The 27,667-nt window shown below is 55.7% G+C and overlaps 1 protein-coding gene and 1 long non-coding RNA gene across 2 annotated transcripts in view; one reads left to right on the top strand and one right to left on the bottom strand.

Moving 5' to 3' along the window:
• Window positions 1-9,079: 9,079 nt before the first annotated feature.
• The window catches only part of LOC123348543 (von Willebrand factor A domain-containing protein 5A-like), a 34,346-nt gene continuing 15,758 nt past the window's right edge, over window positions 9,080-27,667 (bottom strand). Inside the window, exons 5-18 of the mRNA XM_044986056.1 lie at window positions 27,223-27,395; window positions 26,624-26,738; window positions 25,748-25,920; window positions 25,558-25,646; window positions 24,087-24,231; window positions 22,876-22,955; window positions 22,637-22,751; window positions 22,033-22,197; window positions 21,602-21,705; window positions 21,127-21,326; window positions 19,230-19,478; window positions 14,080-14,216; window positions 13,380-13,506; window positions 9,080-12,868 (exon numbers count right to left, since the gene is read on the bottom strand). Coding sequence (XP_044841991.1) covers window positions 12,789-12,868; window positions 13,380-13,506; window positions 14,080-14,216; window positions 19,230-19,478; window positions 21,127-21,326; window positions 21,602-21,705; window positions 22,033-22,197; window positions 22,637-22,751; window positions 22,876-22,955; window positions 24,087-24,231; window positions 25,558-25,646; window positions 25,748-25,920; window positions 26,624-26,738; window positions 27,223-27,395 — 1,952 coding nt within the window. The 3' untranslated portion in view covers window positions 9,080-12,788. The remainder of the gene's footprint in view (window positions 12,869-13,379; window positions 13,507-14,079; window positions 14,217-19,229; window positions 19,479-21,126; window positions 21,327-21,601; window positions 21,706-22,032; window positions 22,198-22,636; window positions 22,752-22,875; window positions 22,956-24,086; window positions 24,232-25,557; window positions 25,647-25,747; window positions 25,921-26,623; window positions 26,739-27,222; window positions 27,396-27,667) is intronic.
• Window positions 12,196-27,667, top strand: part of LOC123348544 — a 29,740-nt gene continuing 14,268 nt past the window's right edge. The window contains exons 1-2 of the long non-coding RNA XR_006573204.1: window positions 12,196-12,320; window positions 12,397-12,426. This is a non-coding gene — a long non-coding RNA (uncharacterized LOC123348544). The remainder of the gene's footprint in view (window positions 12,321-12,396; window positions 12,427-27,667) is intronic.

The following is a 27,667-nucleotide window of genomic DNA, read 5'->3' as shown; positions in this document are numbered from 1 at the left end:
TGACAGGAGACTTGAGGAGCTCGGTTTGTTTTCCTTAACCAAAAGAAGGATAAGGGGAGATATGATTGCACTCTTTAAATATATCAGAGGGATAAATACCAGGGAAGGAGAGGAATTATTTCAGCTCAGTGCTAATGTAGACACGAGGACAAACGGATATAAATTGTCAGTCAGGAAATTTAGGCTTGAAATTAGACGAAGGTTTCTAACCATCAGGGGAGTGCAATACTGGAACAGCCTACCGAGGGAAACAGTAGGGGCGAAGGACCTCCATGACTTTAAGATTAAGCTAGATAAGTTTATGGAGGAGATGGTATAATAGGATAACGGGCTTAGTCAATAGGTCAATTGAGTGCCAAACTGGTACTTAATTGGGTCAAATTGGGTCAATAATATGATATTCTTAAACTCTTTCAGAGGGTATGGCTGGAGAGTCTTGCCCGCATGCTCGGGGTTCAGCTGACCGCCATATTTGGGGTCGGGAAGGAATTTTCCTCCAGGGCAGATTGGCAGTGTCCCTGGAGGTTTTTCGCCTTCCTCCGAAGCATGGGGCAGGGGTCGCTTGCTAAAAGAGTGGGTAGATCGGCTAATGTGGCCTGCGTCTTGCAGGAGGTCAGACTAGATGATCATAATGGTCCCTTCTGATCTTGAATTCTATGATTCTATGATTCTAAGTGTCTGGAGGGGCTGGGATGATGGGACTGCCTACAATGGCATGTAGCCAATCTGTGCCTGCTAATCAGCAAATATCTCCCAACAGCTGGCGACAGGGCACTAGCTGGGGAGGGCTCTGAGTTACTACCAAAATTCTTTCCCAGGGTCTGGCTAGTGGGTCTTGCCCACATACTCAGGGTCTACTTGATCACCATATTTGGGGTCAGGAAGGAATTTTCCCCAGGTGAGATTTGCAGAGACCCTGGGCCGTTTTCCCCTTTCTCTGCAGCATGGGGCATGGGTCACTTGCAGGTTTGAACTAGGATAAATGGTGGATTCTCTGTAATCTGAAGTCTTTAAATCAGGAGCTGAGGATGTCAGTAACTCAGCTGGAGGTTCAGGGTCTGTTACGGGAGTGGGCGGGTGAGGGTCTGTGACCTGTGACCCTTCTGGCCTCATAGTCTAAGTGACCTCATTATTCTCTGATTGAGGGGGGAAACTGAGGCAGCCCACAGCAGAGCCACACTCGGCTGCAATGGGGTGCTCCTGGCAGGGCCGTCCTTAGGCATAGGCAGAATAGGCAGCTGCCTAGGGCACCACTAGGTCTGGGGGCACCACTCAGACGGGAAGCAGTGGAGCAGGTAAGAGCAGGCTGCTGGGTCCTAGAGAGAGCCCAATGCAGCACAGGCTGAGGGAGGGGACTGGCTGCTGGGGTCTCTGGGAAGGGGAGGGGGAAGGAGCTCACCTGTGAGTGTGACTCTTTCCCTCGGCTGAGGTGAGGTGAGGCAGGCTCTGCGGCTCTGGAACCAGTATCCTTGACCCCCATAACATCCATTCTTCTCCGCCCTGCCCCATGGAGCACCCCCTCCTTCCTCCCTCCTCCCCAGGAGCATCCCTCTCTCTCCCCTCCCTCCTCTCCGTCAGGGCTGGGTTGGGTGAGGTGCTGGGGGGTAGGTGGGGGGAGGAGGCTGGCTGCCTGCTGAGGAATGAAAGTGAAAGTAATTCACTTCCTGGGCCAGGGTTGGAATGTCACACGGGGCTGGGCTGGGGTTAGCCAGATGTGTGAAAAATCAGGACGGGGGTTGGGGTAGGGTGAGCAGATATCCCTATTTTATAGGGCCAGGCCCAATTGTGGGGTCTTTTTCTTATATAGGCTCCTTTTAACCCTCCCACCCCCACCCCCTGTCCTGATTTTTCACACTTGCTGTTTGGTCACTCTAGGTGGGGGTAATTGGTGCCTATATAAGACAAAGCCCCAAATATCGGGACTGGCCCTATAAAATCAGGACATCTGGATCTGGGCACCCTAGCTGGGGAGTGCCTCTCCCCCGGGCTGGCAGCTGCCAGCGATCCACCTTATCCGGGGGGAGCTGCACAGGGCAGGATGAGCTGCTGTGGCTCCATGGGTGACCTGTCCCTGAGATCAGATGCTGTGCTAACTTCACCATGGTCTGTAAGGCTGGTGGTGGTGCCCACTGGCGTGTGATTGGACCTGAGGGTTTGCTGCTGCTGTTGCCACTCTGCACCCCAAGAGGTGGATTTTGGGGTCTACTGCAGCTGTTGGACCAGCAGGCTGGGGGGTGAGCCAAGCATGAAAGCAGTGCTGTGTTGCCATTTAGATTGTCATTTAACAACTTTGTTTGCCAAAAATTCTTGCTAACAATCCTGAATCCAATTTCAATATATTTTTTTAAAAAATTAATATCTTAGCCAAAAACAGAAAATTAAGTTGTTGACAATTATTAGTGACAGGTTTGGTTTGAGGTAGGGAGTGGGCCAGTTTTAATCAGAGAAACAAAAAATGTTGACTGACTTTCCTATAGCCTGTTACTCCTGATAAGAGCCCTCCAACAACTGTAATATGCTTATCTCCTTACTAGTGTATAAAGCAGGGGTCGGCAACCTACGGCACACGTGCCAAAGGTGGCAGGTGAGATGATTTTTGATGGTACGCAGCAGCAGGCTGAGCGGCTCAGCCCATCACTGCTCTGGGGTTCCGGCTGCTGCCCTATTGCCAGCTGGGGTACCAGCCGCCTGCCCCACTCAGCACCTGCTGCTGGCCTGGGGACCCCCAAGGAACCCCAGACTGGCAGAGGGCTGAGCAGGCCAGCTGAACCACTCAACCTGCTGTCAGCCTGGGGTTCCATTCATTCAGCCGGCAATGGGCTGGGGGGTTGAGTGGCTCAGTCTGCTGCCAGTCTGGGGTGCCGGCAGCACTCAGCCTACTGCTACTCCGGGGTTCTGGCTGCCGGCCCCTTGCCAGTCAGGAGCCCAGCCGCTGGCCCCACTCTGCCTCCTGCCAGCCTGGGTGAGCAGAATCCCAGGCTGGTAGCAGGCTGAGGGGGGTTGGCAGCCAGGATCCTGGCTGGAAGGAGTTGGTGGTCAGAACCGCAGACCAGCAGCGGGCTGAGCAGGGCCTGGGATCCTTGTCTAGGGTTCCAGTCACCAGTCCCGCTCAGCCCGCTGCCAGTCTGGGGTTTCATTTACTCAGCTGGCAGTGGCCTGAGCAGGACCTCAGATAATAACAATAGTTTATTTATATAATATAGACAGAGAGAGAGACCTTCTACAAACATTAAAATGTATTACTGGCACGAGAAACCTTAAATTACAGTGAACTTGGCACACCACTTCTGAAAGGTTGCCGACCCCTGGTATAGACTGACCATATGTTGTACTAAGATTCTCTTGCTTTTTTTTTTTTCCTGTGAGTCAGTATAGCTTTTGCCAGCCAAGAAGTTGGGCAGCCAATGTTTTACATTTTCACGTTTTCTTCAACTTTCATAAAGTAAATACATAGTTAATATGAGTTAAAAAGGCCAGGGACACTTCCTTGTGAAGAATCTGTACAGCAGATCATGCTAGAGCTGTGAAAATGTCAGTTTTTGATGGAACTTTAGAGACAGTGATTTATCATGCATTTTATCATGTGAATGTGCTGCTATTGCCAATGTCTTTCCAAACAAAAATAAGGCACAATAGGACTTCTGTAACATTTCTGTGCTACCTTAATCTAGATGAGATGATTCTGTGCTGACTTCATTTTGGTCACTTTGTGCTTTACCTAGCAGTAAAACTAGGGTTATATTTTCCCACTGTTTGGAAACCCAGCTTATTAAACTGATTTTGCAGCCAAAAAAGCGAGAAAGATTGCTTTTAATTAAAAACAAATCTTTGTTTCAATACCTCTTCATATAAATTTCCAATAAAATTTTGACAAATTAAAAAAATTATATTATTTGCATCATTCTGTCAAATCAGAATTTTTTCTATAGGGCTACTTCTTTAGTGCTAGTGCATCAGCATTACAGTGTGCTTAATTAAGTTAAACTGGTTTTAATAACGTGAATGTGTCAAGTTTTCCAATACTGTATGCTTATATTTGTGTTGCTAAGAGCAGATCAGGCACAGGGGCACCAGTTTAATAATCTCGCCTAGGGCACCATAAATCCTAAGGATGGCCCTGGCTCCTGGAGATGATAGTGCCCTTCTACACACCCTGGATCAATTGCATTTGAAACCCATTAATTTCAATAATGCTCTGGTTAAGACAAAAATAATCATTCATAAAGAACCCCAAAAAAGCCTGCTTCAGTCGGTGCTTGTTAAAACCATCCCTGTTAAGAGTAGGTTAGACAGGCCTGGCAGGGATGGTCTAGATAATAATTAGTCCTGCCTGAGTGCAAGGAACTGGACTAGATGACCTCTCTCGCCGTCCCTTCCAGCCCGACACTCCTAAGCTTCTATTAGCCAAGCACCTTCTACAAAGAACTCTCTCCAATTAGCCTAGCGGCACCTGTGGCTGTACAGAGACCTACAGGAGGAGACAAGTGGGTCATTAGTGCTTCACATGCCTTAATGAGCACTCCAGGGGTTCAGCCCAGCCCAGAGCTGGGCCCTGACTCGGGGACTCGCCAAGGCTTACACCAAGATAGGTGTCATTTTAATGGGTCCCGCCGAGGGCCATTAGCCTGGAGATGCCACCGGGAAATGCTGGGCTCAGGGGCGGTCTCGTGGGGGCTGATTAGAAGAGAAAGTCGGGGGCACTAATCAAGTTAGACAGAGGACGGGACGGGTCTGTTTCTATGCAAACGGACCTGATGTGTAAAGTGCCAGGGGTCAAGCCGTTTGCTGCCAGCACCTGGGACAGGTGATCTGGCCCTTTGTACGTTCCAGCAGGCTCCCGGGGAGCAAGGGAACATTAGCAGCAGAGGATGCAGTGAAACAGACACATGAACAAGCCTCAGTTTCCCATGCAGTCAGAAAAGGCAGCACGGCCCAGTGAGCAAAAGGCAATTCTGGGTTTCCGGGTTGCAGTGACTAATGGGCATTGCTGTCCTGCCCACAGCCCCCAGCCCTGCCCGTGTCCTCGGTCCTAACCCACAGCCCCCTTCTCCCCCACCCCCTTCCATCCCAGGGCTCACACATGCTCACAGCTCTGCTGCTGCCCCTCAGTCCTGCCCTAAGTTCCTGTAAGCTGCGCGGCCGCCTATTTAGCCATGTCCAGGGACTGGTTTTTAAAGGGTTGGTGGAGGTTCCCACCTCAGGGAACCTGCCCCACCTAGCCCGGTCCTCACTCCCCCAGGCCCAACTCAGCCTGTGGCCCGGACTTGCTGCAGCCGGGGTGACAAGGCCGGAGCAGCCCAGACCCAGGCACGGCCCTCCCTTGGCCCGGACCCGGGCACAGCCGGGGCAGCCCTCCCCGGGCCAGGACCTGCTGGGGACAGGGGAGGGGTGCTTATCGTGTAGCCCCAGCCCCAGAGCTTCCGTGGCAGGGAGAGGCACATAAGAACATAAGAATGGCCGTACCGGGTCAGAACAAAGGTCCATCTAGCCCAGTATCTGTCTACCGACAGTGGCCAATGCCAGGTGCCCCAGAGGGAGTGAACCTAATAGGCAATGATCAAGTGATCTCTCTCCTGCCATCCATCTCCATCCTCTGAGAAACAGAGGCTAGGAACACCCACCCATTCCTTACCCATCCTGGCTAATAGCCATTTATGGACTTAACCACCATGAATTTATCCAGTCCCCTTTTAAACATCGTTATAGTCCTAGCCTTCACAACCTCCTCAGGTAAGGAGTTCCACAAGTTGACTGTGCGCTGCGTGAAGAAGAACTTCCTTTTATTTGTTTTAAACCTGCTGCCTATTAATTTCATTTGGTGACCCCTAGTTCTTGTATTATGGGAATAAGTAAATAACTTTTCCTTATCCACTTTCTCGACACCACTCATGATTTTATATACCTCTATCATATTCCCCCTTAGTCTTCTCTTTTCCAAGCTGAAGAGTCCTAGCCTCTTTAATCTTTCCTCGTATGGGACCCTCTCCAAACCCCTAATCATTTTAGTTGCCCTTTTCTGAACCTTTTCTAGTGCTAGAATATCTTTTTTGAGGTGAGGAGACCACATCTGTACACAGTATTCGAGATGTGGGCGTACCATGGATTTATATAAGGGCAATACTATATTCTCCGTCTTGTTCTCTATCCCCTTTTTAATGATTCCTAACATAGTGTTTGCTTTTTTGACCGCCTCTGCACACTGCGTGGACATCTTCAGAGAACTATCCACGATGACTCCAAGATCTTTTTCCTGACTCCTTGCAGCTAAATTAGCCCCCATCATGTTGTATGTATAGTTGGGGTTATTTTTTCCAATGTGCATTACTTTACATTTATCCACATTAAATTTCATTTGCCATTTTGTTGCCCAATCACTTAGTTTTGTGAGATCTTTTTGAAGTTCTTCACAATCTGCTTTGGTCTTAACTATCTTGAGCAGTTTAGTATCATCTGCAAACTTTGCTACCTCACTGTTTACCCCTTTCTCCAGATCATTTATGAATAAATTGAATAGGATTGGTCCTAGGACTGACCTCTGGGGAACACCACTAGTTACCCCTCTCCATTCTGAGAATTTACCATTAATTCCTACCCTTTGTTCCCTGTCCTTTAACCAGTTCTCAATCCATGAAAGGACCTTCCTTTTTATCCCATGACAGCTTAATTTACGTAAGAGCCTTTGGTGAGGGACCATGTCAAACGCTTTCTGGAAATCTAAGTACACTATGTCCACCGGATCCTCCTTGTCCACGTTTGTTGACCCCTTCAAAGAACTCTAATAGATTAGTAAGACACGATTTCCCTTTACAAGAAACCATGTTGACTATTGCTCAACAGTTTGTTTTTCTATGTGTCTTCCCCCGCCCCAGTCCAGGTGCTGCTGCAGGGAGAGAGCACTGGGGGGAGTCCTCTCTCACTGCCACAGGCCCGGAGCTCCCTTCTGCACCCCAAACCCCTCATCCCTGACCCACCCCAGAGCCTGCACCTCCAGCCAGAACCCTCACCCCCTGCACCCAACTCTCTGCCCCAGCCCTGAGCCCCTCATCCCCAGCCCCACCCCAGAGCATCCTGAGCGTGCTAGTATTTCTGCTGAGTTCTGCGCTCCAGCAGCCCCTGGCTGGCCAGTCCCAGGCAGAACTGAGTGGTCCCCATGCATCACCCCCTCCCCCCCACCGCTGCAAACACAAAGAACAGGCACCCTTCTTTTCAAAGGGTGCACAGAAGGGAAATACACACACACACACACACACACCGAGCAGCAGCCGAGGACACAGGGATGCACCCACACACTAAGCAGGTCTCGTTCCCTCCTGCCGAGGACCCCCCCAACACACACACCCCAGATCCAATAGCCTCCAGCAGGGGGAACAGCCTCACATACTGTCCGGGATCCCCAGGATCAGTGCTACAGCCCCAGCTTTGAAGCAGCCCCTTGCAGGACCCCCTTGGATGGGCCGAACCCCCAGGGCGTCCAACTCTCCCTTCAGGGGAAGCCACACAGTCTCACTGCCTCTTGGACTGACCCTAAGGGTCTCCAGCCCTCCTGCCTGCCCCCATAAGCTCCATGAGGTGAGGCCAGCGGAGCCGGACCCCAGGGAGAGCCATGACCATTCGGCAGGGACCAAAGCGCCTCCCCCATGATTTGCAGCGACACTCAAGCAGTGCACACGAAACAGCCAGGTTTATTAGTCACTCGGACACAGTGTTGGCACTTTGCACATTGGCACAGAGAAATGAAAGTGAAAGCAGTGTGGGTTCGGGTCAGCCCGAGGCCCACCCCAGTTGGAGTAGCACCCTGTGTTCTGGCTGTATCTGTCTGACCTCCGTAGTCCATTCCCAGGCGAGAGAGATCCCAGAAGCCACCTCTTCCCCTCAGCTCCCGGCTCCCCAGTCCTTCCTTCTCCAGCTGGGGTCTTTGCTCTGCTTCCCTGCTGAGACAGCGGGGGAGATCCAGTGGCAGTGGCCCTGGCATCGGGTCGCTGGGCACCTTGTTCACATGGGTTGGTTCTAGCTGGTTCCTTAACAACTCTTCATTTCCCCCGGGCAGGGAGGTGTCACCAATGTCTGTGTCTTTTAGCCTTTCCTGAAAACACAGAGTCCTTTGCCCCTGCTGGGCAACCATGCTGCATATGGGGAAACTGAGGCACACAGCAGGGTCATAACAACACCCCAAAATCCCCCCTTCCTCCCATACACACACAGTTATATAGCATCAGAAACATTTACACTTCTATCTTCACAGTATAAATCAGACTTAACCGGGGCTGATGCTGCTATACATCAGGGCACGTGAGACCGGCTTTGTCTCCAGAGGTCAGTTTCTAACCTTACTCTCACTGGCGTAAGTTTGGCAAAGGAGAAGAATTCATAATAACGACAGCTTGGAGCACCTGATGGGGATCCAGAGACCTTCACTGTGATCCCAGAGCTGCCCAGGCTTCCTTTGCGCCCTCAGCCCAATCCCTTCGGCAAAAGTTTTCAAACTCAGGTGCCTCAAGGTAGCCAGGAAAAAAATCCCTGGCCAGACATCTCAGGCCTGCCCAGCAAGCCTGAAAAACACTGGCTAAAACCAAGACATTAAGGCAAAGGTTTCCAAACTGCCTAAGGGGTTTAGATGCCCAGGTTCTATTCCTTTCTAGGGGAGTTAGGCCAGAGGAGCAGGAAGCCACCTGCTAAACGATCGCTTTGAACAGCCCTGCATCAGTTTCACTAGGAGAGTCGCAGGTTCCCAGCTGCTCTAAGGCCAGAAGGGAGCATTGCTACGTAGCCTCGTCTGTGCATGGCGCATGCCAGAGACCCCAGCGGGGAGATGACGGCTGGGCATGTGTTTGAGGCATCAGACCGGCCCTTGGAACTTAGAGCTCTGTTCCTGGCCTTGCTGCAGGCTCCCTGGCAGGGGCAGCTATAGGGATTTTGCTGCCCCAAGCACGGCAGGCAGGCTGCCTCCGGCGGTTTGCCTGCGGAAGGTCCGCTGGTCCTGCAGCTTCAGCGGGAGGTCCTCCGAAGCCGCGGGACCAGTGGATCCTCCGCAGGCAAACCGCCGGAGGCAGCCTGCCTGCCGCCCTCACGATGCCGGCAGAGCGGCCCCCGCGGCTTGTCACGCCAAGCGTGTGCAAACGGCTGGGGCCCGGAGCCGCCCCTGCTCCCTGGGTGCCCCTGAGCGGCTCACTTAGGTTGAGGTTTTCAGACTAAATGTAATGGGAATTGTGTGTTCAAATCCCCTAGTCAGAACGGGATAATCTCAGCTTAAGCTCTGTGGGACAGATCCTCCGCTGGTGTCCATCAGTCGTTGTGCCATTGGGGTCACTGGGACAGATCCCCAGCTGGCAGGACTTGGTTGTATATCCATTGGAGTCACATCATCCGGGCTCAACTCCTGCAGTGATCAGAAGCATTCACCTTCCTAGACAGACAGTGGGTGCAAAACCTGTCCCCGCTGAAATCAAAGGCCAAACTCCCATGGGCCCCCGTCTCACTAGGACTGGCACCTACGTGCATTACCTGCTGCTGAATTAACAACACAAAGGCAAATCTGTGCTGGTGCCTGGCACCCTACGAACCGATCCAACCAGCCCTTGGTGTATAGCCGTTTGGACTGACAAATGGGAGAGAAGCATTTGGAAGCAAACCAGTAATGAGCAAAGATGGAGAACAAGGCTGATGGTGGTGGAATTCTGGTTCCTTCATGTGGTCACCAGAGGGCAGCAACGGCTAAGAAATGAGACGGAAGCTGCATTATAGGTACTGGACGGGAGGAGATGACTCACTGGGCTCTTCTGGCCTTGATCAATGTGACCATCTCCTCTGCCCCTCCTGTGTAGCACAGGCCCAGCAGCACTAATCTCACTCTGGGCTGTATTAACGGGAGGGTCGTAGGTAGGACACGAGAGGGAACTGTCCCGCTCCACTCGGCACTGGTGAGGCCCCAGCTGCAGTTCTGGGTGCCGCATTTTAGGCAAGACGTGGATAAATTGGAGGAGTCTAGAGGAGAGCAGAAAAAGTGAGCAAACGTTTAGAAAACCTGACCTAGGAAGAAAGATTAAAAAAACAAAACAGGGCCTGTTTAGTCTTGAGAATAGAAGACTTAGGGGCGACCTGATAGTCTGCAAATACCTTATGGCCAGTTCTAAAGAGGACGGGAATCAGTTGTTCCCCATGTCCCCTGAAGGTAGGACAAGCAGTAATGAGCTTATCTTCAGATACCAGGAAACACTTTCTAACCCTCAGGGGAGTGAAGCTCTGCAACAGGCTGCCAAGGAGGCGGTGGAGTCCCTGTCACTGGAAGGTTTTAAGAACAGGCTGGAGAAACACCTCTCGGGCTAGCCTAGGTTCCCCCTGCCCGACTCACAGCAAGAGGAGATGTAAACTAGCTTTTTGATATGTGGCGTTTCTTCTTCAGAACCATTTCTGGGTCAGTAATTGACTCAGCGCCGCCAGCACTCAGAGCCCTAGGCTGCAGCGAAGGGGGCTGGGGCAGAGCCCAAATCCAGCTGAGACATGGGTCCGAGCCCTGTTGTTTCCAGAGTCTGCGCAGTGCAGTGTGAACGTATTAGCACAGCCATGAGAGCCAGGTCCAGCAAGCACACACCCAGGCTTCCCATGCAGTGCAGACGCACAAGCACTTGGAAACCCCTTGTCTCCAAGTCTGGGTTTCTGATGCCATCCAGACACGCTGCCGGAGACAGGGCTCCAGAGAAGTTCCACGCCATCGGTGAGGGAGGGGGGTCACACAGACTGGGCCAGGCTGACTTTCCAGAACTGAGGAACCCAAGAAAGGCCTTTGGTTCTGAAAGGATGAGCAGGAACTCGCTCAGACCCATCACGTGGCCAGGACCTTCTCGCCATGGGGCATGCATCCTGGTGGAAGGGTGGGAAAGACTCTGGCCCACTAAGGCCCCGTGAGACTGAGGGTGACTCCTGCTCTGCTCAGTGTGTTTACATCTGTTTAGTGTCTGTGACGCTTTTACCACAGGAGAAGCCAGGAGTCCTGAGTCCCAGCCCCCCCGCTCGACCCACTAGGCCATCTCTGCCTCCAGGAACCAGAGCAGAACCCAGGAACGCCATGAGCCAGGCCCCTGCTCTAGTCACTACCACCCAAAGCCAACCCAGGGCCAAGCAGAGCAGCTAGGAACTGGGCACCAGATGGGCACGGACAGAGCGTTACATGCTGGACTGTTCAGACATTACTGGCTGTGCTACACTACGTGAGGCCACGGACGTGTGAGTACAGACGGTTGTATGACTTGATGGTGTTATCCTGCATGTGGATTTTCTCTCTCTTTCTCTAAAGGCTCAGGTATATAGACAGGGCCTGCCTCGAAGGCCACTGCTAATGGGGCTTTCCAAAGGAGCCTACAGGAACTAGGCAACCAGCTTCTGCCGACGGAGTTTATCTGAAGGCCACTGAAAAGACTCGGGCTGAAATTCTGCACCTGCTGGAGTGGAAGGCAAAAGGCCATTTGGTTTCAATAGGGCCAGGATGTCACCAATGGCATCTAAGTCCCACTGTTCATAGCGGGCCATGAGAATTAGGATCTCTGAGTTCCATCTGCCCCGTGGGGGGAATCTCAGTCAAAGGGCTGCGTTCCTTCCCAGTGCTGGCTCAAGGCAATCGATCAAATACCTGGTCTCCTGATCCTTCCCCAGAGCCTCCGTGCAATGAGGGGCACGGGGCGGTGATGGGATCTGGGGGCTGTGCATTACATCGGCTGAGCTGCCTTCTCAGACACGGAAAGCCTGAACTAGGGACACGACCCAGCACAGAGGCACGTGGTGAGAGCGGTTTGAGGGGGGTCGATGCTGGTTAACGCGAAGAGGGAAAACTGTTTGCGTCTTTGCTATTTTGGGGCAGTCCTTGATAAACGTAACACTTTCTCCCTGGGGAATTAAAGAGCTGAGCTCTTCCAGTGTTTGCTGGAGCCCCAGGACGTCCTGAGAAGAGCCTGCCGCTGCGCAAGGTGGGCCATCGGGATGGATGGCCAGGTTTTAAGCATTTCTTCCTTCGGTAGAGAATTCAGCAGCTGGTGAATGGGGACAGATTCACAACACACAGCGTCCTCTCTCTGCTGCCCACTTCCACCTGTCAGCCTTCCCCACTGAATCCCAGCTGCCAACCGAACGGTGTTCAGCTGGAACACGTCTGACCAGCTCTACTTTGGACATGGAGCAAATCAATAATGTGTGCAAATCCATGGGCTACGGTTCATGTTCCGGACGGTCTATCGAAGAGATATCTGCCATTATGACCAAATGAAGTTGGACACGCAAAGATCCTGTCAGTCTGTCTGTCAAACAGCTGAACTCCGTGCGGATGGGACTAGGTTTACACTCGATGGACACGCAAAGATCCTGTCAGTCTGTCTGTCAAACAGCTGAACTCCGTGCGGATGGGACTAGGTTTACACTCGATGGCTCATGCAGGGCAAGGTCAGTGCAGCCACCTATGGAGGGTCATTTGGAAAAAGCGAATAAATGTGCGACATTGACACTGGCAATCCAGAGGACTCCCTCCCACAATCCTGAGAGGAGGTGGCAGCTGTGAACTGCGTGGGGGTTACTGAACGCTGGGTGAGTGTGGGGTGGAGCCGGGGGGCAGCCATGGCGCCTCTTCAGCCAGCAGGAGCTGGATGCATCCAAATTGGTGGCAGTGATGGGATCTCAGCGGGGGGTTAGCTCCGGGCTGGGCACAGGCCGGCCAGGTGGGTCTACACCCAGTGCCCCCTGCTGACCTTTGGGGCTTCCCAGTTGGGGTAGCTTAGGGGGTGGGAATAGGCATCCTGCAGGGGGGCTCAGAGCCTGAAGACGGCAGGGCCAATGGTGCACCCCAGCAGGGTGTTGGCAGCTTCCAGGCATTCACTCAGCCGTGGCCCTGAAACAAGAAGGGGACGTCAGGGGGGAAACATCAGCTAGGAAAACGGGGGGAAGGGGGGGGTGGAACAGACACCAGTTGAGGAATGGGGTAGCGAGGGCCGGGGGTGGGAGGGGGGAGACACCAGCCTGGGAAGTGGGGAGGGGGGCATTTCAGGTGGTTGGGGGGGAGACACCAGCCTGGGAAATGGGGTAGTGAGGGTCGGGGGTTGGGGGAGACACCAGCCAGAGAAACAGGGGCGGGCCTAGGAACAACGGGCAGAGAGCTCACAGAGTGTGGGGCACTGGCATGGGGGAGCAGGGGAGTAAAGGCACTGGGGGGCTGGGCAAGGAGACCCTGGACAGGTGCTGAGATCGGGACAGGGAGACGCTGGGGATAGGGGCTCTAGAGGGCTGGGCTATGGGGCCCTGGGGGGCAGGGCTGGGGCTCTGGGCTGTGGGGTTTCCATGGGGCCCAGGGTTCTCCGGTCGAGGCCCTGGGCCCTGCCCCCAACCCCCCACTCCCGTCTCACCTGCTTGGCCCCGCACCCAGCCCACAGCCTTGGCCTCCAGCAGCTCCCACTCGTCGCGCTGCCCCGCGGCCCGGCTGTGCAGCCAGACCACGGCCAGCACCGTGGCCCAGACGCTGGGGGGCACGTCCTGGGGTGGGGGAGGAGAGAGAGAGAGAGCCTGAGACAGCACCTGCCCTGAGGACCCTTCTTGCCTCCCCCGAGCGCTGCCCCCTCCCCCTGCCCTGTGGACCCCCCCCCATTTCCCTGAGTGCTGACCCCCCATCCCCCCACCCTGGGAACCCCACCAGCGCTGCCCCTATCCCCCTGCCCTGGGAACCCCCCAATCCAGAGCCCCCTCCTCAGACTCAGACGGTTCCCAGCTCTAGCACTGTGGACCCCCTACCCAGATACCCAGTGCCATGCCCAGGGGATGGGAGACAGCCTCAGAGGGGGCCCGGCCTGGGCCTCCCCATGTCCCCTCCTCCCCCAGCCCTAGGACCTCTTGATCCAATGCTCCAACCCGTTTGGGGGTTCTCAGCCCCCTGCTCTGGGCCCGTCTCACCCACTGGGCTCCAGCCAGGTTCAAGGGTCTTTTGATCCAGCTGCCCTCAGACTGGGTCACCCCCAGTCTTATCTGGGAGCAGCGAACAGGCTCAACTCATGGCACCTGAGCCCCATCTCTCCCCACCTCTCCTTTGTCCCTGTCCCCTCCTGCACTCACCTTACTGGGCATCCTCCCCCTGGCGTCGGTCTTGCTCACTCCCAGTGCGGCAGCCAGCTGGGAGTCCAGGTCCCATGAGCCATCAGCATTCTGAAGAGACACCAGCCTCAGCAGGAGATACTCCTCCCGTGCCCGCTCTAGGGAGAGATGTGGGGAGATGGGGCTGGGACATGGTTACATAACAGTAACATGGCCTGTCCAGGCTAAGGGACAGCCTACAACCTTAACAGTGCCCCTCCATGAGTGTCCTTAACCCTGCTCCATCCATGGGCGTCCTTTACTTGCTTCTCAGCACCGTTAACCCCTCCATAGGCACCCTAACCTCTGCCCCTTCCTGCACCTATGGGATGACAATTAACTTAGGTTAGGCACCCAACTCTCTTGGGCTCCTGTGAATGTCCCAGCCCCTGCCATTAATCCCACAACTCCAGGGTGTTTCTCAAACACAATCTGATCCCAGGACCATCCCACACTACAACCTGTGATACAAACCTATGTCTGGGGAAACACACAGTCATCTAAGGGTGTAGGGGAAATGGGATGTTACAGAGGCGAAACGATATTATAGCTATGCCTGTTCCAGTGTTATGGGGCAGAGATTTTTGCCTGTGAGTTTCCTTATGTTTTATTTATTTTGTTGCAAGATAATTTGCATCACGACACTTAAAAAAAAAAAACAGCTGTGGATTCCCCCTCCCCCAGCAGCACACTGCTGTTTTGCCCAGGAAGTTCCTTCACTTTCTATGTGACTGTTAAACACTTGCCCGGCTCTGGGACCGTCAGGACCAGTGGTTTCCCCAGGAATTGAAATTAGGGGGGGTGTTCGAATTTACAGGGGGGGGTGTCAGGACCAATGAGATATGTAAAAGAGATATGAATAAAGTAAATGTTTTGTTAGGATTATGCAAATTTAACATAAGAATAATGCAAGTTACACCAAAACACATAACAGGTCTAGATTTCTAAAAAAAATATACATTTAAAAAAAAAGTATTTAATTTAAATTGACTTTTGAAAAGTAAGCCATCATAGGGTAAGAGGGAAGATCCTCTCATGGATCAGTAACTGGTTAAAAGATGGGAAACAAAGGTTAGGAATAAATTATCAGTTCTCAGAATGGAGAGAGATAAATAGTGGTATCCCTGAGGGGTCGGTACTGGGACCAGTGCTGTTCAACATATTCATAAATGATCTGGAAAAATGGGTAAACAGTGAGGTGGCAAAATTTGCAGATGATACAAAACTATTCAAGATAGGTAAGTCCCAGGCAGACTGCGAAGAATTACAAAGGGATCTCATAAAACTGGGTGACTGGGCAAAAAAAATGGCAGATGAAATTTAATGTTGATAAATGCAAAGTAATGTACATTGGAAAACAATCTCAACTATACATACAAAATGAAGGAGTCTGAATTAGCTGTTAACACTCAAGAAAGATCTTGCAGTCATTGTGGATAGTTCTCTGAAAACATCCACTCAGTGTGCAGCGGCAGTCAGTGATTCCCAACATTCTGTTTGCTTCTTTAAAAAGAACAGGAGCACTTGTGGCACCTTAGAGACTAACAAATTTATTTGAGCATAAGCTTTCGTGGGCTACAGTCCACTTCAATGGATGTAGCCCACAAAAGCTTATGTTCTTTTTGCAATACAGACTAACACGGCTGCTCCTCTGAAACCTTTGCTTTTTTAAGAAAGGGATAGATAATAAGACAGAAAATATCATATTGCCTCTATATAAATCCATGGCACATGTACACCTTGAATACTGTGTGCAGATCTGGTTACCCTATCCCAAAAAAGACATACTGGAAATGCAAAAAGTACAGAGATGGGCAACTAAAATGATTAGGGGTATGAAACAGGAGAAGAAATTAAAATGACTGGGAATTTTCAGCTTAGAAAAGAGACAACTAAGGGGGGATATGCTAAAGTCTATAAAATCTTGACTGATGTGAAGAAAGTGAATAAAGTAAATGTTTTGTTAGGATAATCCAAATTTAACATAAGGAAAATGCAAGTTACACCAAAACACATAACAGGTCTAGATTTCTAAAAAAAAAAAAATTAAAAAAAAAGTATTTAATTTAAATTGACTTTTGAAAAGTAAGCCATCATGGGGTAAGAGGGAAGATCCTCTCATGGATCAGTAACTGGTTAAAAGATGGGAAACAAAGGGTAGGAATAAATTATCAGTTTTCAGAATGGAGAGAGATAAATAGTGGTATCCTTGAGGGGTCAGTACTGGGACCAGTCCTATTCAACATATTCATCTGGAAAAATGGGTAAACAGTGAGGTGGCAAAATTTGCAGATGATACAAAATTATTCAAGATAGTTAAGTCCCAGGCAGACTGCGAAGATCTACAAAGGGATCTCACAAAACTGGGTGACTGGGCAACAAAATGGCAAATTAAAGTCAATGCTGATAAATGCAAAGTAATGCACATTGGAAAGCAATCTCAACTATACATACAAAATGATGGCATCTGAATTAGCTGTTAACACTCAAGGAAGAGATCTTGGAGTCATTGTGGATAGATCTCTGAAAACATCCACTCCATGTGCAGCAACAGTCACAAAAGCAAACAATGTTGGGAATCATTAAGAAAGGGATAGATAATAAGACAGAAAATATCATATTGCCTCTATATAAATCCATGGTACGTGCACACCTTGAATAGTGTGTGTAGATCTGGTCACACATCCTAAAATATATATATTGGAATTGGAAAAGGTACAGAGATGGGCAACTAAAATGATGAGGGGTATGAAACAGGAGGAGAGATTAAAGTGACTGGGAATTTTCAGCTTAGAAAAGAGATGACTAATGGGGATATGATAGAGGTCGACAAAATCTTGACTGGTGTGAAGAAAGTGAATAAGGAAATTTTATTTAATCCTTCACATAACACAAGAACTAGCAGTCACCCAATGAAGAAATTAATAGGCAGCAGATTTAAAAAAAACAAAAGGAAGTATTTCTTCACACAATATAAAGTCAACCCAGGGAACTCTTTGCCAGGGGATGCTGTGAAGACCAAAACTATAACAGGATTTTAAAAAGACCTAGATAAATTCCTGGAGAACAGGTCCATCTGTGGCTATTAGCCAGGATGAGAGGGATGCAATGCCATGCTCTGAGTGTCCCTAGCCTGTTTGCCAGAGGCTGGGAATGGGCAACAGGGGATGGATCACTTGATGATTCCCTGTTCTATTCATTCCCTCTGAAGCACCTGGCCTTGACCACTGTTGTAAGACAGGGTACTGGGCTAGATGGACCATGGGTCTGACCCAGTATGACCATTCTTATGTAAAAATTAATTATAATAAAAATGTTTAGTACAGAAACTCCCCAACATAATGACCTCTCAAGATAGCAACAATGTGAGATAACAACCTTGGCAAATACTGCATTTTAAAAATCTTGGCCTACTGGGAAACATATTTATATAAGTTTCCATTCCCAGTCACAAATCTAGCATTCTGGAGCAAAGTGACTAAAATATAGTCCAACAAACAAATGTTTATTTAACATGCCCCTCACTTTTCCCTCCACTGCACTCCACTCACCGGTGTTGTCCTTGGTCAGTGGAGACTCAGAGTTCAGAGGTGCTTTCACGTGAGTACACCTTCCAGGTGGGGGACAAAAAGGCACAGTTTGCTCTGGCCACGGCTGTTCGTTGTGCCATGGTTCACTTTACCACTCTGTTGCCAATGGCCCTGCACAGTCACCTTCTGCTGTCACCTACCACTGTGACCTCTGCGAGTTGGTCTCTTGAGGTTCCACCAGCTCTCAGTGATTTCAACTGAGCTCTCAGTGCGGGAACCTTGCTGCTAGTGCAGTCTGGGCTGTCTCTGTACCCACAGGAACACTGTCCCCACAACAGGACTAAGCAGATTGTCAGTGATTTCAGCTGCAGTGGTCACTTAACAGAACAAAAGACTATCTATAGAGCCTAATCAGCTCTGTCTTTAAACAGTGGAGAGGGACAGGTCCCCACCCTCTCTCTTGATGCCTTAAAATCATCACAGACTAAGTACAGTTCTACTGCCCTTTACTCATACAATAAGAACAACATTTCATCCCCCGTTCCCCCCACATTCAAGTGGTTTGTAACCCAACCCCAGCCAAAATCTATCACTTGGACAACACAGCTCTGTTTGCTGGATACCTAGGTAGATTAGGTGTGAATGTAAATATAATCTGGCCCTGAAGCCTTAGCCCCCAGCTCATCACTAGCTGTCAGGGAGAACTCATTTAGACTTTGCTTACAAATCATCATTTGAAATTATTAGGTTGGCCAACATCAACTAAATGAATGCACTGACATCATAAAAAACAGCTGTATAAGGAAGCAAGTCTACGTTCATATTCTTCAAATATATTATACTTTTTCAGATACACATATTTTATCAGCAAAGAATCCTGTGGCACCTTATAGACTAACAGACGTTTTGCAGCATGAGCTTTCGTGGGTGAATACCCACTTCTTCGGATGCAAGTAGTGGAAATTTCCAGGGGCAGGTATATATATGCAAGCAAGAAGCAAGCTAGAGATAACAAGGTTAGTTCAATCAGGGAGGATGAGGCTGTGAATGGCTTGCCAACTACAGAACCAGTTTCTCCTCCCTTGGTTTTCACACCTCTACTGGTAGAACAGGGCCTCATCCTCCCTGATTGAACTAACCTCGTTATCTCTAGCTTGCTTCTTGCTTGCATATATATACCTGCCCCTGGAAATTTCCACTACTTTCATCCGAAGAAGTGGGTATTCACCCACGAAAGCTCATGCTGCAAAACGTCTGTTAGTCTATAAGGTGCCACAGGATTCTTTGCTGCTTTTACAGATCCAGATTAACACGGCTACCCCTCTGATACTTGACATATTTTACCATACACTGTATAAGCTTTTAAAGTGTGTATTAATGTTTCAGTTTAAATTCAGATTTCCAAACAGTCACTAAATTGGTATGTAACTAGCTCACAAAACTTGGGGGGGGTGTTGGGAAAATTCAGGGGCGGTGTACACCCCCCCTGGGGGGTGTAGGGAAATCACTGGTCAGGACATGTCTGTCTCTGACCCAAGAAAGCGTCATCCTGGCGTTTGCCGACCGGCTTGAGTCCTGACTCCCAGCCCCTGCCCCTCTCACCTTCCTGGGGCGCAGTCCCTGGAGGGGTGCTGTGTTTGCAGGACTCGCTGCCCTCATTTCGGGAGCTCCCCCAGATGAACTCTGAGAGGCGATAGAGCCAGGACAGACACTTCGGAGGGGGGAGCTGCTTGTACAAGTGGTTCGTGTGCTCCACAGCCACCATCCTGGTGGAGAAGTGACTACTGCAAGTGACTACCGCAAAGGTGTGCGGTGCACTGTACTGCGAATGGCCTGCCATCAAATCGAACCCTACGGAGCAGATGGTTAGAGAGAGGGACAGACAGATGGACACGCAGACAGAGACAAGCTAAGGGATGGAAGCAAAATCCTCCCTCGCCCGGCACCCAGAGCCAACACGCCGGTAGGACCCCTCCTCCCTGCCCCCCAGCTGGGACCCCCACACACACCCAGCCCCATCCTCCTCTCCCCTTAGCTCCCTCAGAGTCAGGATCCCCTCCCAGCCTCTGGGCTGGGAGCCCCCCGGATCCAGCCCCTCCCTTGCAACTTCCCCCTAGCTGGGACCCCTCTTCCAGCCCCAAGGGATGTGGCGGGGGAGGGGGGTGCTGTGCCCCATGGATGAGGTCAGGACACTGGGGGACCAGAGGCCCCCGCTAGCCAAGCCTGCTCATGCCAGTGATGCGCCCGCCCCTCTGGTCCCTGCCTTTGTCTGGGTCGGTCTGCCTGTCTCACGGGGTCTGTTTCTCTGTCTCCATCTCCCCATCTGGGTCCATCTAGCTGATTCTCGGTCTCTGCCCCCATCTGTTTGGGTCTCCGGTTCTGGGTCCGTCCGTATGGCCACCTGTCCACCCCACAGGCCCCACTCTCTCAGCTTGGAATGGCCAGGCCCCACAGGCTGCTCCCCCGTCTCACCTGGCCAGCGCCAGGGAGACTGGGGTCACCCTGGGGGACAGGGTGGGGCCAGCCAAGCCACATGATAGCTGGGGCAAGGAGAGGGGCAAAGGAACATTAGCCCATATCCATGATGCCTCCCCATGCGTCCAGGTGCCCCCTCAACAACTGGGATTCCCCGTGCTGGGATCCCTCCTGGAATTCCTCTGCTAGTGGCAGGTTCCACCCCCACCCCACCCCGCCCAGCCCCAGGTTCCCCCTCCCACCCGATCCCTCCACCCCCACGCTGCCACCCCCGACCCCAGGTTCCCCCTCCCACCCGAGCCCTCCAAGCCCATGCTGCCCCCCCGGCCCAGGTTCCCCCTCCCACCCGAGCCCTCCAAGCCCATGCTGCCCCCCCGGCCCAGGTTCCCCCTCCCACCCGAGCCCTCCAAGCCCACGCTGCCTCCCCCGGCCCCAGGTTCCCCCTCCCACCTGAGCCCCACATCCACATGCTGCCACCCAGGCCCCAGGTTCCCCCTCCCAACCGAGCCCTCCACCCCCATGCTTCCCCCCCCAGCCCCAGGTTCCCCCTCCCACCCGAGCTCCCCCCACACGCTGCCCCCCAGGCCTCAGGTTCCCCCTCCCACCCGAGCCCCCATCCACATGCTGCCCCCCAAGTCCCCAGGTTCCCCCTCCCACCCGAGCCCTCCACCCCCATGCTGCCCACCCCAGCCCCAGGTTCCCCCTCACACCTGAGCCCCCCGTCCACATGCTGCCACCCCCGGCCCCAGGTTCCCCCTCCCACCCGAGCCCCCCTTCCACATGCTGCCCCCCCACCCCAGGTTCCCCCTCCCACCCAAGCCCCCCACCCACATGGTCCCCCCCAGACCCCAGGTTCCCCCTCCCACCCAAGCCCTCCATCCCCATGCTGCCCCCCCCACCTCCTTCCCTCCCCCCAGTGCCAGGTTCCCTCCACAGTGCCAGGTTGGTTCCCCCTCGCACCTGAGCCCCCACAAGATGCTGATCACCCCCCCAGTGCCGGGAACCTGGAGCCCTCCAGGGTTACCTGCCAGCGGGATGTCCCGTCTCACCAGCGGCCCCTGCACCGGCTGCATCCGCTCTGTGTCCACCCCCACGTAGGCCGTGAGGGAGCAGATGACCCCCGAGCTCAGGCTGGTCTCCAGCGCCTGGCGCCGGTCCTCCTCCGACCTGGCCCCCTCCAGCTCCAGCAGCAGCGACTTGGCTGCCAGCCGGTGAACAGGCAGACTGTGCCGGGGACAGAGAGTCATGGGGTGAGCCCCGGATGCCTGGGTTCCAGCCGTGCAGGGAGGGGAGCAGGGGCTAGTGGGATAGTGTATTGCGGGGAGCCAGGACTCCTGGGTTCTAGTGGTTACAGCAGGGGGGCTGGGAGCCAGGACTTCTGCTTCCCTCAGTGAGCTGAGGCAGGTCCCCTCCCATTCCTGTCCTGTTGGGGGTGGGGATGAGTGAGGGAGGACCCAGATACCTGGGGGTAATGGGGGCCAAAGGAGCGTTGCTGTCACCTGTCTCCATCCTGTGGCTGAAGGGGGAACTGCAGCGTCTCCTTGTAGGTCTGGTCCTGGATGCGGTACTGCAGGGTGACGCCCCCCATGGCAGTGTCTGGGGGCTGCGGGCAGAGAAAGGGGGTCAGAGTTGGAGTGCGAGGGGGGAGAAGATGCCTGGTGACCCCCCCAGACCCAGGTTACAGAATAAAGGGGGTAAATACACCTGATTAACAGCAGTTGAGGGGCTGCCCAGTTAGCCTAATGGCCATCAGTAGGGTCCAGAGTTAATGATCCTGACTGAGATCAACTCAGTTGGGGTAGCGCAGAGACCCCAGCCCAAAGGCCATTGTTAGGAGTCAGAGTCATCACCCGGGGAGGGGGGGGAGGTTCCCGGCTCAGTCACTGACCTCGAGCCCTGGGGGTGTCCCGGGGGGGGGTTGCTCTCTCACCTGGGGCTGCCCGCGGAGCTGGGCATAGATGAGGCACCGCTGCCCAAAGAAGATCACCTCAGGGCCCTGGCCCAGCAGCGCCGCCTCCATCTCGGGGGGCAGATCCCAGCACAGCGAGATCCCAGTCACGGACGGCTGCAGAGCCCGCTTCAGAGACTGCAGCACCTGGGGGAGAGACCAGCACCCTGGGACCAGGAGGCTCCTATCCTTGGTCTAGGAGAGGAGTGGGGGCTGGTGGGTTAGAGCAGGAGGCAGGGGCGGCTCTAGAAATCAGGCTGCCCCAAGCAGCGCGGTGCGCTGCGCCGCCCTTCCCCGGTCCCGCGGCGGGTCCCCTCTTCCCGCGGCTCCGGTTGAGCTCCCGCAGGCATGCCTGCGGCAGGTCAACCGGAGCCCGGGACGAGCGGACCTGCCGCAGGCATGACTTCATGACATCAGCTTCCCGCGGCTCCGGTTGAGCTCCCGCAGGCATGCCTGGGGCAGGTCCACCGGAGCCAAATGCCGCCCCCTGGGAAAGGGCCGCCCCACGCGCCTGCTTGGCGCGCTGGGGTCTAGAGCCGCCCCTGGCAGGAGGGGGGTGGAGGAGCCCAGACTCCTGGGTTCTCACCTTGGGCTGCATGCGGTCCTGGCCCGTGATGAACTCGGCGCTGCCCCCTGCTGCCCGGGCGATGCCTTTGATCAGATCCGTGGAGGCCCCTTCCCCAATGCCGAAGGAAAAGCACCTGCAGGGGAGCAGAGTCCAGGGGGGTGAAAGCAGTTGAAGAGGGGGCAGAGTTGGGGTTCACTTGGGGGTTGCTGGGGGGCAGAGTTAGAAGAGCGCAGGTGGGGGAGCAGGCGCCCTGTTACCTGTGGGTCCCCTGGTGATGCTGCACCTCAGCGATGACGTCCTGGGTGTTCCCCACCTCCCCATCCGTGAACACGAACAGCTGGCGGGGGAGAGACCCTGTCATAGCCGGGGACCCCAAATCCCCTGCAGACACCCCCTCCCCATGGGAATGGGGGCAGCCCCCAGAAAGCCTGCCCCACTGACCCCCCTCCCAAAGACCCCTGACCCCATGAGACTCCCTGCATAGCCCTCTTCCTCCTCTCCCAGAGCTCTCCCCTGGGGGGGGCTGACAGATGGGGACCCCGACCTTCTCCCCATCTCTAACTGTGACCCCAACCCCCACCTGTCACCTCTTCCCCAGCCCCTAGAGACACTAACCCCCCCAACTGCTGTGGGCATCTTTCTGGGAGCTCCCTCCCGACACCCCCCCCCTTGCCCTCCCTGCCCCCTGGCTGCAGGGCGCCCCCCAGAGCTGGGCGCAACACCCAGAGCTGCCCCCCAGCTCTATACAGAGATGCCCCTGCCCCAACTCTTGCCCAACATGCCCTGCTTACACCCCCAGGGGCATCATCCCCCATCCCACTCCAAGCCCCCCACACCCTCAAAGCCCCCATCAGCTGCCCCCAGGGCTCCCAGCCCCTCTCCAAGTTCAGGAACAGCCTCCTGAGGGCAGCAGGGGGCGTGAGCCATGGCAGGGAGACAGGTGCGGAGGGGCCTGCGATGGTGCACAGCCCATGGCGACAGCTGGGGGGCAAACACCCCCCAGCTGCGGACAGGGCACTAGGTGTGGGGGGGCTCAGAGTTACTGCAAAGATCCTTCCCAGGGGCTGGCTAGGGTCTCGTCCCCATGCTTGGGGCTCACTGACCCCCATGTGTGGGGTGGGGGCTGGGGAAGGGACTTTCCTTCATCAGATGGGCAGAGACCCTGGGGGGATCGTCACCCTCAGCAGCCAGGGCCCTGGAGTAATTGGGGGGGCTCTGTGACCCGACGTCTGTACCTCAGGGCTTGGGGGGTTGGTGACTCAGCCTCAGGGGCTGGGCCTGTCAAGGGGCTGTCACGGGGGGAGCGAGGGGCTGGGGCCAGACAAGATCATCAGGATGGTCCCTTCTGGCCTGAAAGTCTCTGAGTTTAGTCCCTCCCCAACCCCATTTCCTTCTGACACCCCCAACCCTCCTCAGCTCCCCCAGCCCCTCTCTGACTCCCTGGGACGCCCTGCAGCTGCCTCAGCACCTGGCGCGGGTGCCCGTCCCGGCAGGGGCTGCGGTAAATGGCTTGTAGCGGCGCCAAGATCTCGGTGCCCCCCAGGTCGGCCTGGAGTTGCTGGACGCGCTGCAGGGACTTGGCCATGGTCTTTTGGGTGTATGCCACGCTCTGCCTGCGGGGGGCGCAAAGGGGTCAGGACAGCTGGAGCCAGGGACACCCCGACCCCAGGCTGCCCTGCCCCCAACCCCCAGACACCCCGACCCCAGCCTGCCCTGCCCCCAACCCCCAGACACCCCGACCCCAGCCTGCCCTGCCCCCAACCCCCAGACACCCCGACCCCAGCCTGCCCTGCCCCCAACCCCCAGACACCCCGACCCCAGCCTGCCCCGCCCCCAACCCACAGACACCCCGACCCCAGCCTGCCCCGCCCCCAACCCACAGACACCCCGACCCCAGCCAGCCCTGCCCCCAACCCACAGACACCCCGAACCCAGCCTGCCCTGCCCCCAACCCACAGACACCCCGAACCCAGCCTGCCCCGACCTCAACCCACAGACACCCCGAACCCAGCCAGCCCCGCCCCCAACCCACAGACACCCCGACCATAGCCTGCCCCGCCCCCAACCCACAGACACCCCGACCCCAGCCAGCCCCGCCCCCAACCCACAGACACCCCGACCCCAGCCAGCCCCGCCCCCAACCCACAGACACCCCGACCCCAGCCAGCCCCGCCCCCAACCCACAGACACCCCGACCCCAGCCTGCCCCGCCCCCAACCCACAGACACCCCGACCCCAGCCAGCCCCGCCCCCAACCCACAGACACCCCGACCCCAGCCTGCCCCGCCCCCAACCCACAGACACCCCGACCCCAGCCTGCCCCGCCCCCAACCCACAGACACCCCGACCCCAGCCTGCCCCGCCCCCAGCCCACAGACACCCCGACCCCAGCCAGCCCCGCCCCCAGCCCACAGACACCCCGACCCCAGCCAGCCCCGCCCCCAGCCCACAGACACCCCGACCCCAGCCAGCCCTGCCCCCAGCCCACAGACACCCCGACCCCAGCCAGCCCTGCCCCCAGCCCACAGACACCCCGACCCCAGCCAGCCCTGCCCCCAGCCCACAGACACCCCGACCCCAGCCAGCCCTGACCCCAGCCCACAGACACCCCGACCCCAGCCTGCCCTGCCCCCAACCCACAGACACCGCTACCCCAGCCTGCCCTGTCCCCAACCCACAGACACCCCGACCCCAGCCTGCCCTGCCCCCAACCCACAGACACCCCGACCCCAGCCTGCCCTGCCCCCAACCGACAGACACCCCGACCCCAGCCAGCCCTGCCCCCTAACCTCAGACACCCCGACCCCAGCCTGCCCTGCCCCCAGCCCACAGACACCTCGACCCCAGCCAGCCCTGCCCCCAACCCACAGACACCCCGACCCCAGCCTGCCCTGCTCCCTAACCCAGCCAGCAAACACGCGTTTCCGCCGCAGCCTCACGGGTAGAAGGACTCGAACCGAGACCCAAAGCCGTAGATGTTGAAATAACAGCCCAGGGGCAAACTCTTCAACAGCAGGACCAGGGTCTCCTGGGGACGGACAGACAGACGGAGTCACCCCCACAGGCCCAGCCAGCCTGAGCTGCTCCCCTCCACGGGCCCATCTAGCGCGGCCTCCCGCCTGGCCGTACCTTGGCGCTATTGATGCGCTGGGGTAAGTGGCCTAGGCTGTCCATGGGGCACTGCATGCTGCCGGAGCGGTCCAGCAGGAAGATGAACTCCCCGGATGGGCTCTGGCCCGGCACCGCCTCGGGCAGGCTGGGCAGCAGGGTCACCATCACGGCCGGGTCGCCCATCAGGGAGCCTGCGGGGAGACGGGGCCAGCCCCAAATGGGGCAGACATGGGGTCGAGCCCTGTGAACCGGTGAGAGCCCCAGACCCCCCGACTGCCCCAGAGCCCCACCCACGTCCCTTCCCCCTCCCCCACCCTGCCCTCCCCATAGATCCCCCACCACCCCCAGCCCCAGCTCCTCAGCGTCCCCTGACTATCCCAGAACCCCACCCCCACTCCTCTGACCCTCCCCCAACTCTGCCCTCCCGATAGATCCCCCACCATCCCCAGTCCCTCAGCGCCCCCTGACTGCCCCAGAGCCCCACCCCCACCCCTGACCCTCCCCAGATCCCCAACCAACCCCAGCCCCGCAGCAACCCCATCTTCCCCTGAGTACCTCCCCCACTCCTCTGTCCCTCCCCCTGCCCTCCTCTTACGTCCCTCACCCCCCCAGCCCCTGCCCTCCCAAACCTGCAGTGAGTCCCAGTGTCCACCTGTTGACACCCCACCTTCCCATCTCCAGCTCCACCAAGGCCCCCCCGAATCCCGTCCCCCAACCCTCACTTGCCCTGATTCCCCCAGCACCACTCTGAGAATCTAGCCCTAGAACCCCCCATTCCCCTACTATCCCCCTTATTGCCCCATGCCCCCCGATCCCCCATCGCAGCCCAGCACACCCCTCCCCCACCCCATAGACACCCCTCTGTCCGGGGCAGCAGAGTGCAGGGGTCCCCACCTGGCTCCACTCCGGGCAGCCCGGCCTCCAGCACCGCGCTGGGTTTGTGCGGCTCCACATAATACACCAGCAGCTCCACGTCCTGGCCCCACGGGGGGGTCTCGGCTAGTGACACCTGGGGGGAGACAGACACCATCACCGCCCCTCAGCTCTTGTGGAACTTGGCTCTTCCTGGAGGAAACACTGCAAACTTCTGACTTTTGTTTGGCTAAATCTTTCCAATTTGGGGGTCACATTCCCCCCCCCCGCATTTTCGCCACTGAAAATCAAGGAGTGGGAAACTCCCAGAAAGTGAAGAGAACCACAGGCCCATCGAACACCCGGGATTTCACCCCCACGGGCTGGTTTCAGCCCCACCAAGTTCTTCCCCAGAGAACTCGGGCAATTCCCCGGACTGACCCGCATACATACATTCTGGGACCAACCTCCCTGCTCTGCCCCAGAGCTCCCATCCCCCTGCATACTGCCCCCAGGACCCATGGCCAGATGGTCCCCTGGGACCTGCCCGCCCCCCAGCCTCAGCCCAAACCCCCAGCAACTCCCCCATGCTGACCCTCCCAGCGGGGATGGCTGGGACCCAGGTGTCCGGGTGAGCCTACCTGGGCGGTGGTCCGGTTCCCGGCCGTGTAGCTCAGGGGCGTGAGGGAGCAGTTGGAGAGCACGCGGTCGATGCCGTGGGGTGACTGCAGCGTGGCGCTCAGGCTCAGGGTGTAGGGCAGCTCCCCCTGGGGGACTCGCGGGACCCCCTGGGTGACGTCCTCCCCTTCCCACCCTGCAGAGAGACATGGGGTGTAGGCCGGGGGCTGAGAGAGCGGGAGGGTACTGGGGGCTGGCATAGCAGGGGAAGATGGGGGTATGGGATATTGGGAGGCATGGGGGGATATCTGGGAGCACCTGAGGGGCTGGGATAGTGGGGGATTTGGGAGTGGCTGGGGGGGGTCACATACCCTGGAGCCGGGATTGTGGGGCTGGGGGGGCACTTACTGTGGGGCACATAGTAATAGCCTAGGGGGTATTATGGAGCTGAGGGTCCTTGTGGGATAC

The sequence above is a fragment of the Mauremys mutica genome, chromosome 13 (assembly GCF_020497125.1).
Source record: "Mauremys mutica isolate MM-2020 ecotype Southern chromosome 13, ASM2049712v1, whole genome shotgun sequence".
Taxonomy (NCBI): Eukaryota; Metazoa; Chordata; order Testudines; family Geoemydidae; genus Mauremys; species Mauremys mutica.
This window is presented reverse-complemented; position numbering and strand designations above follow the sequence as displayed.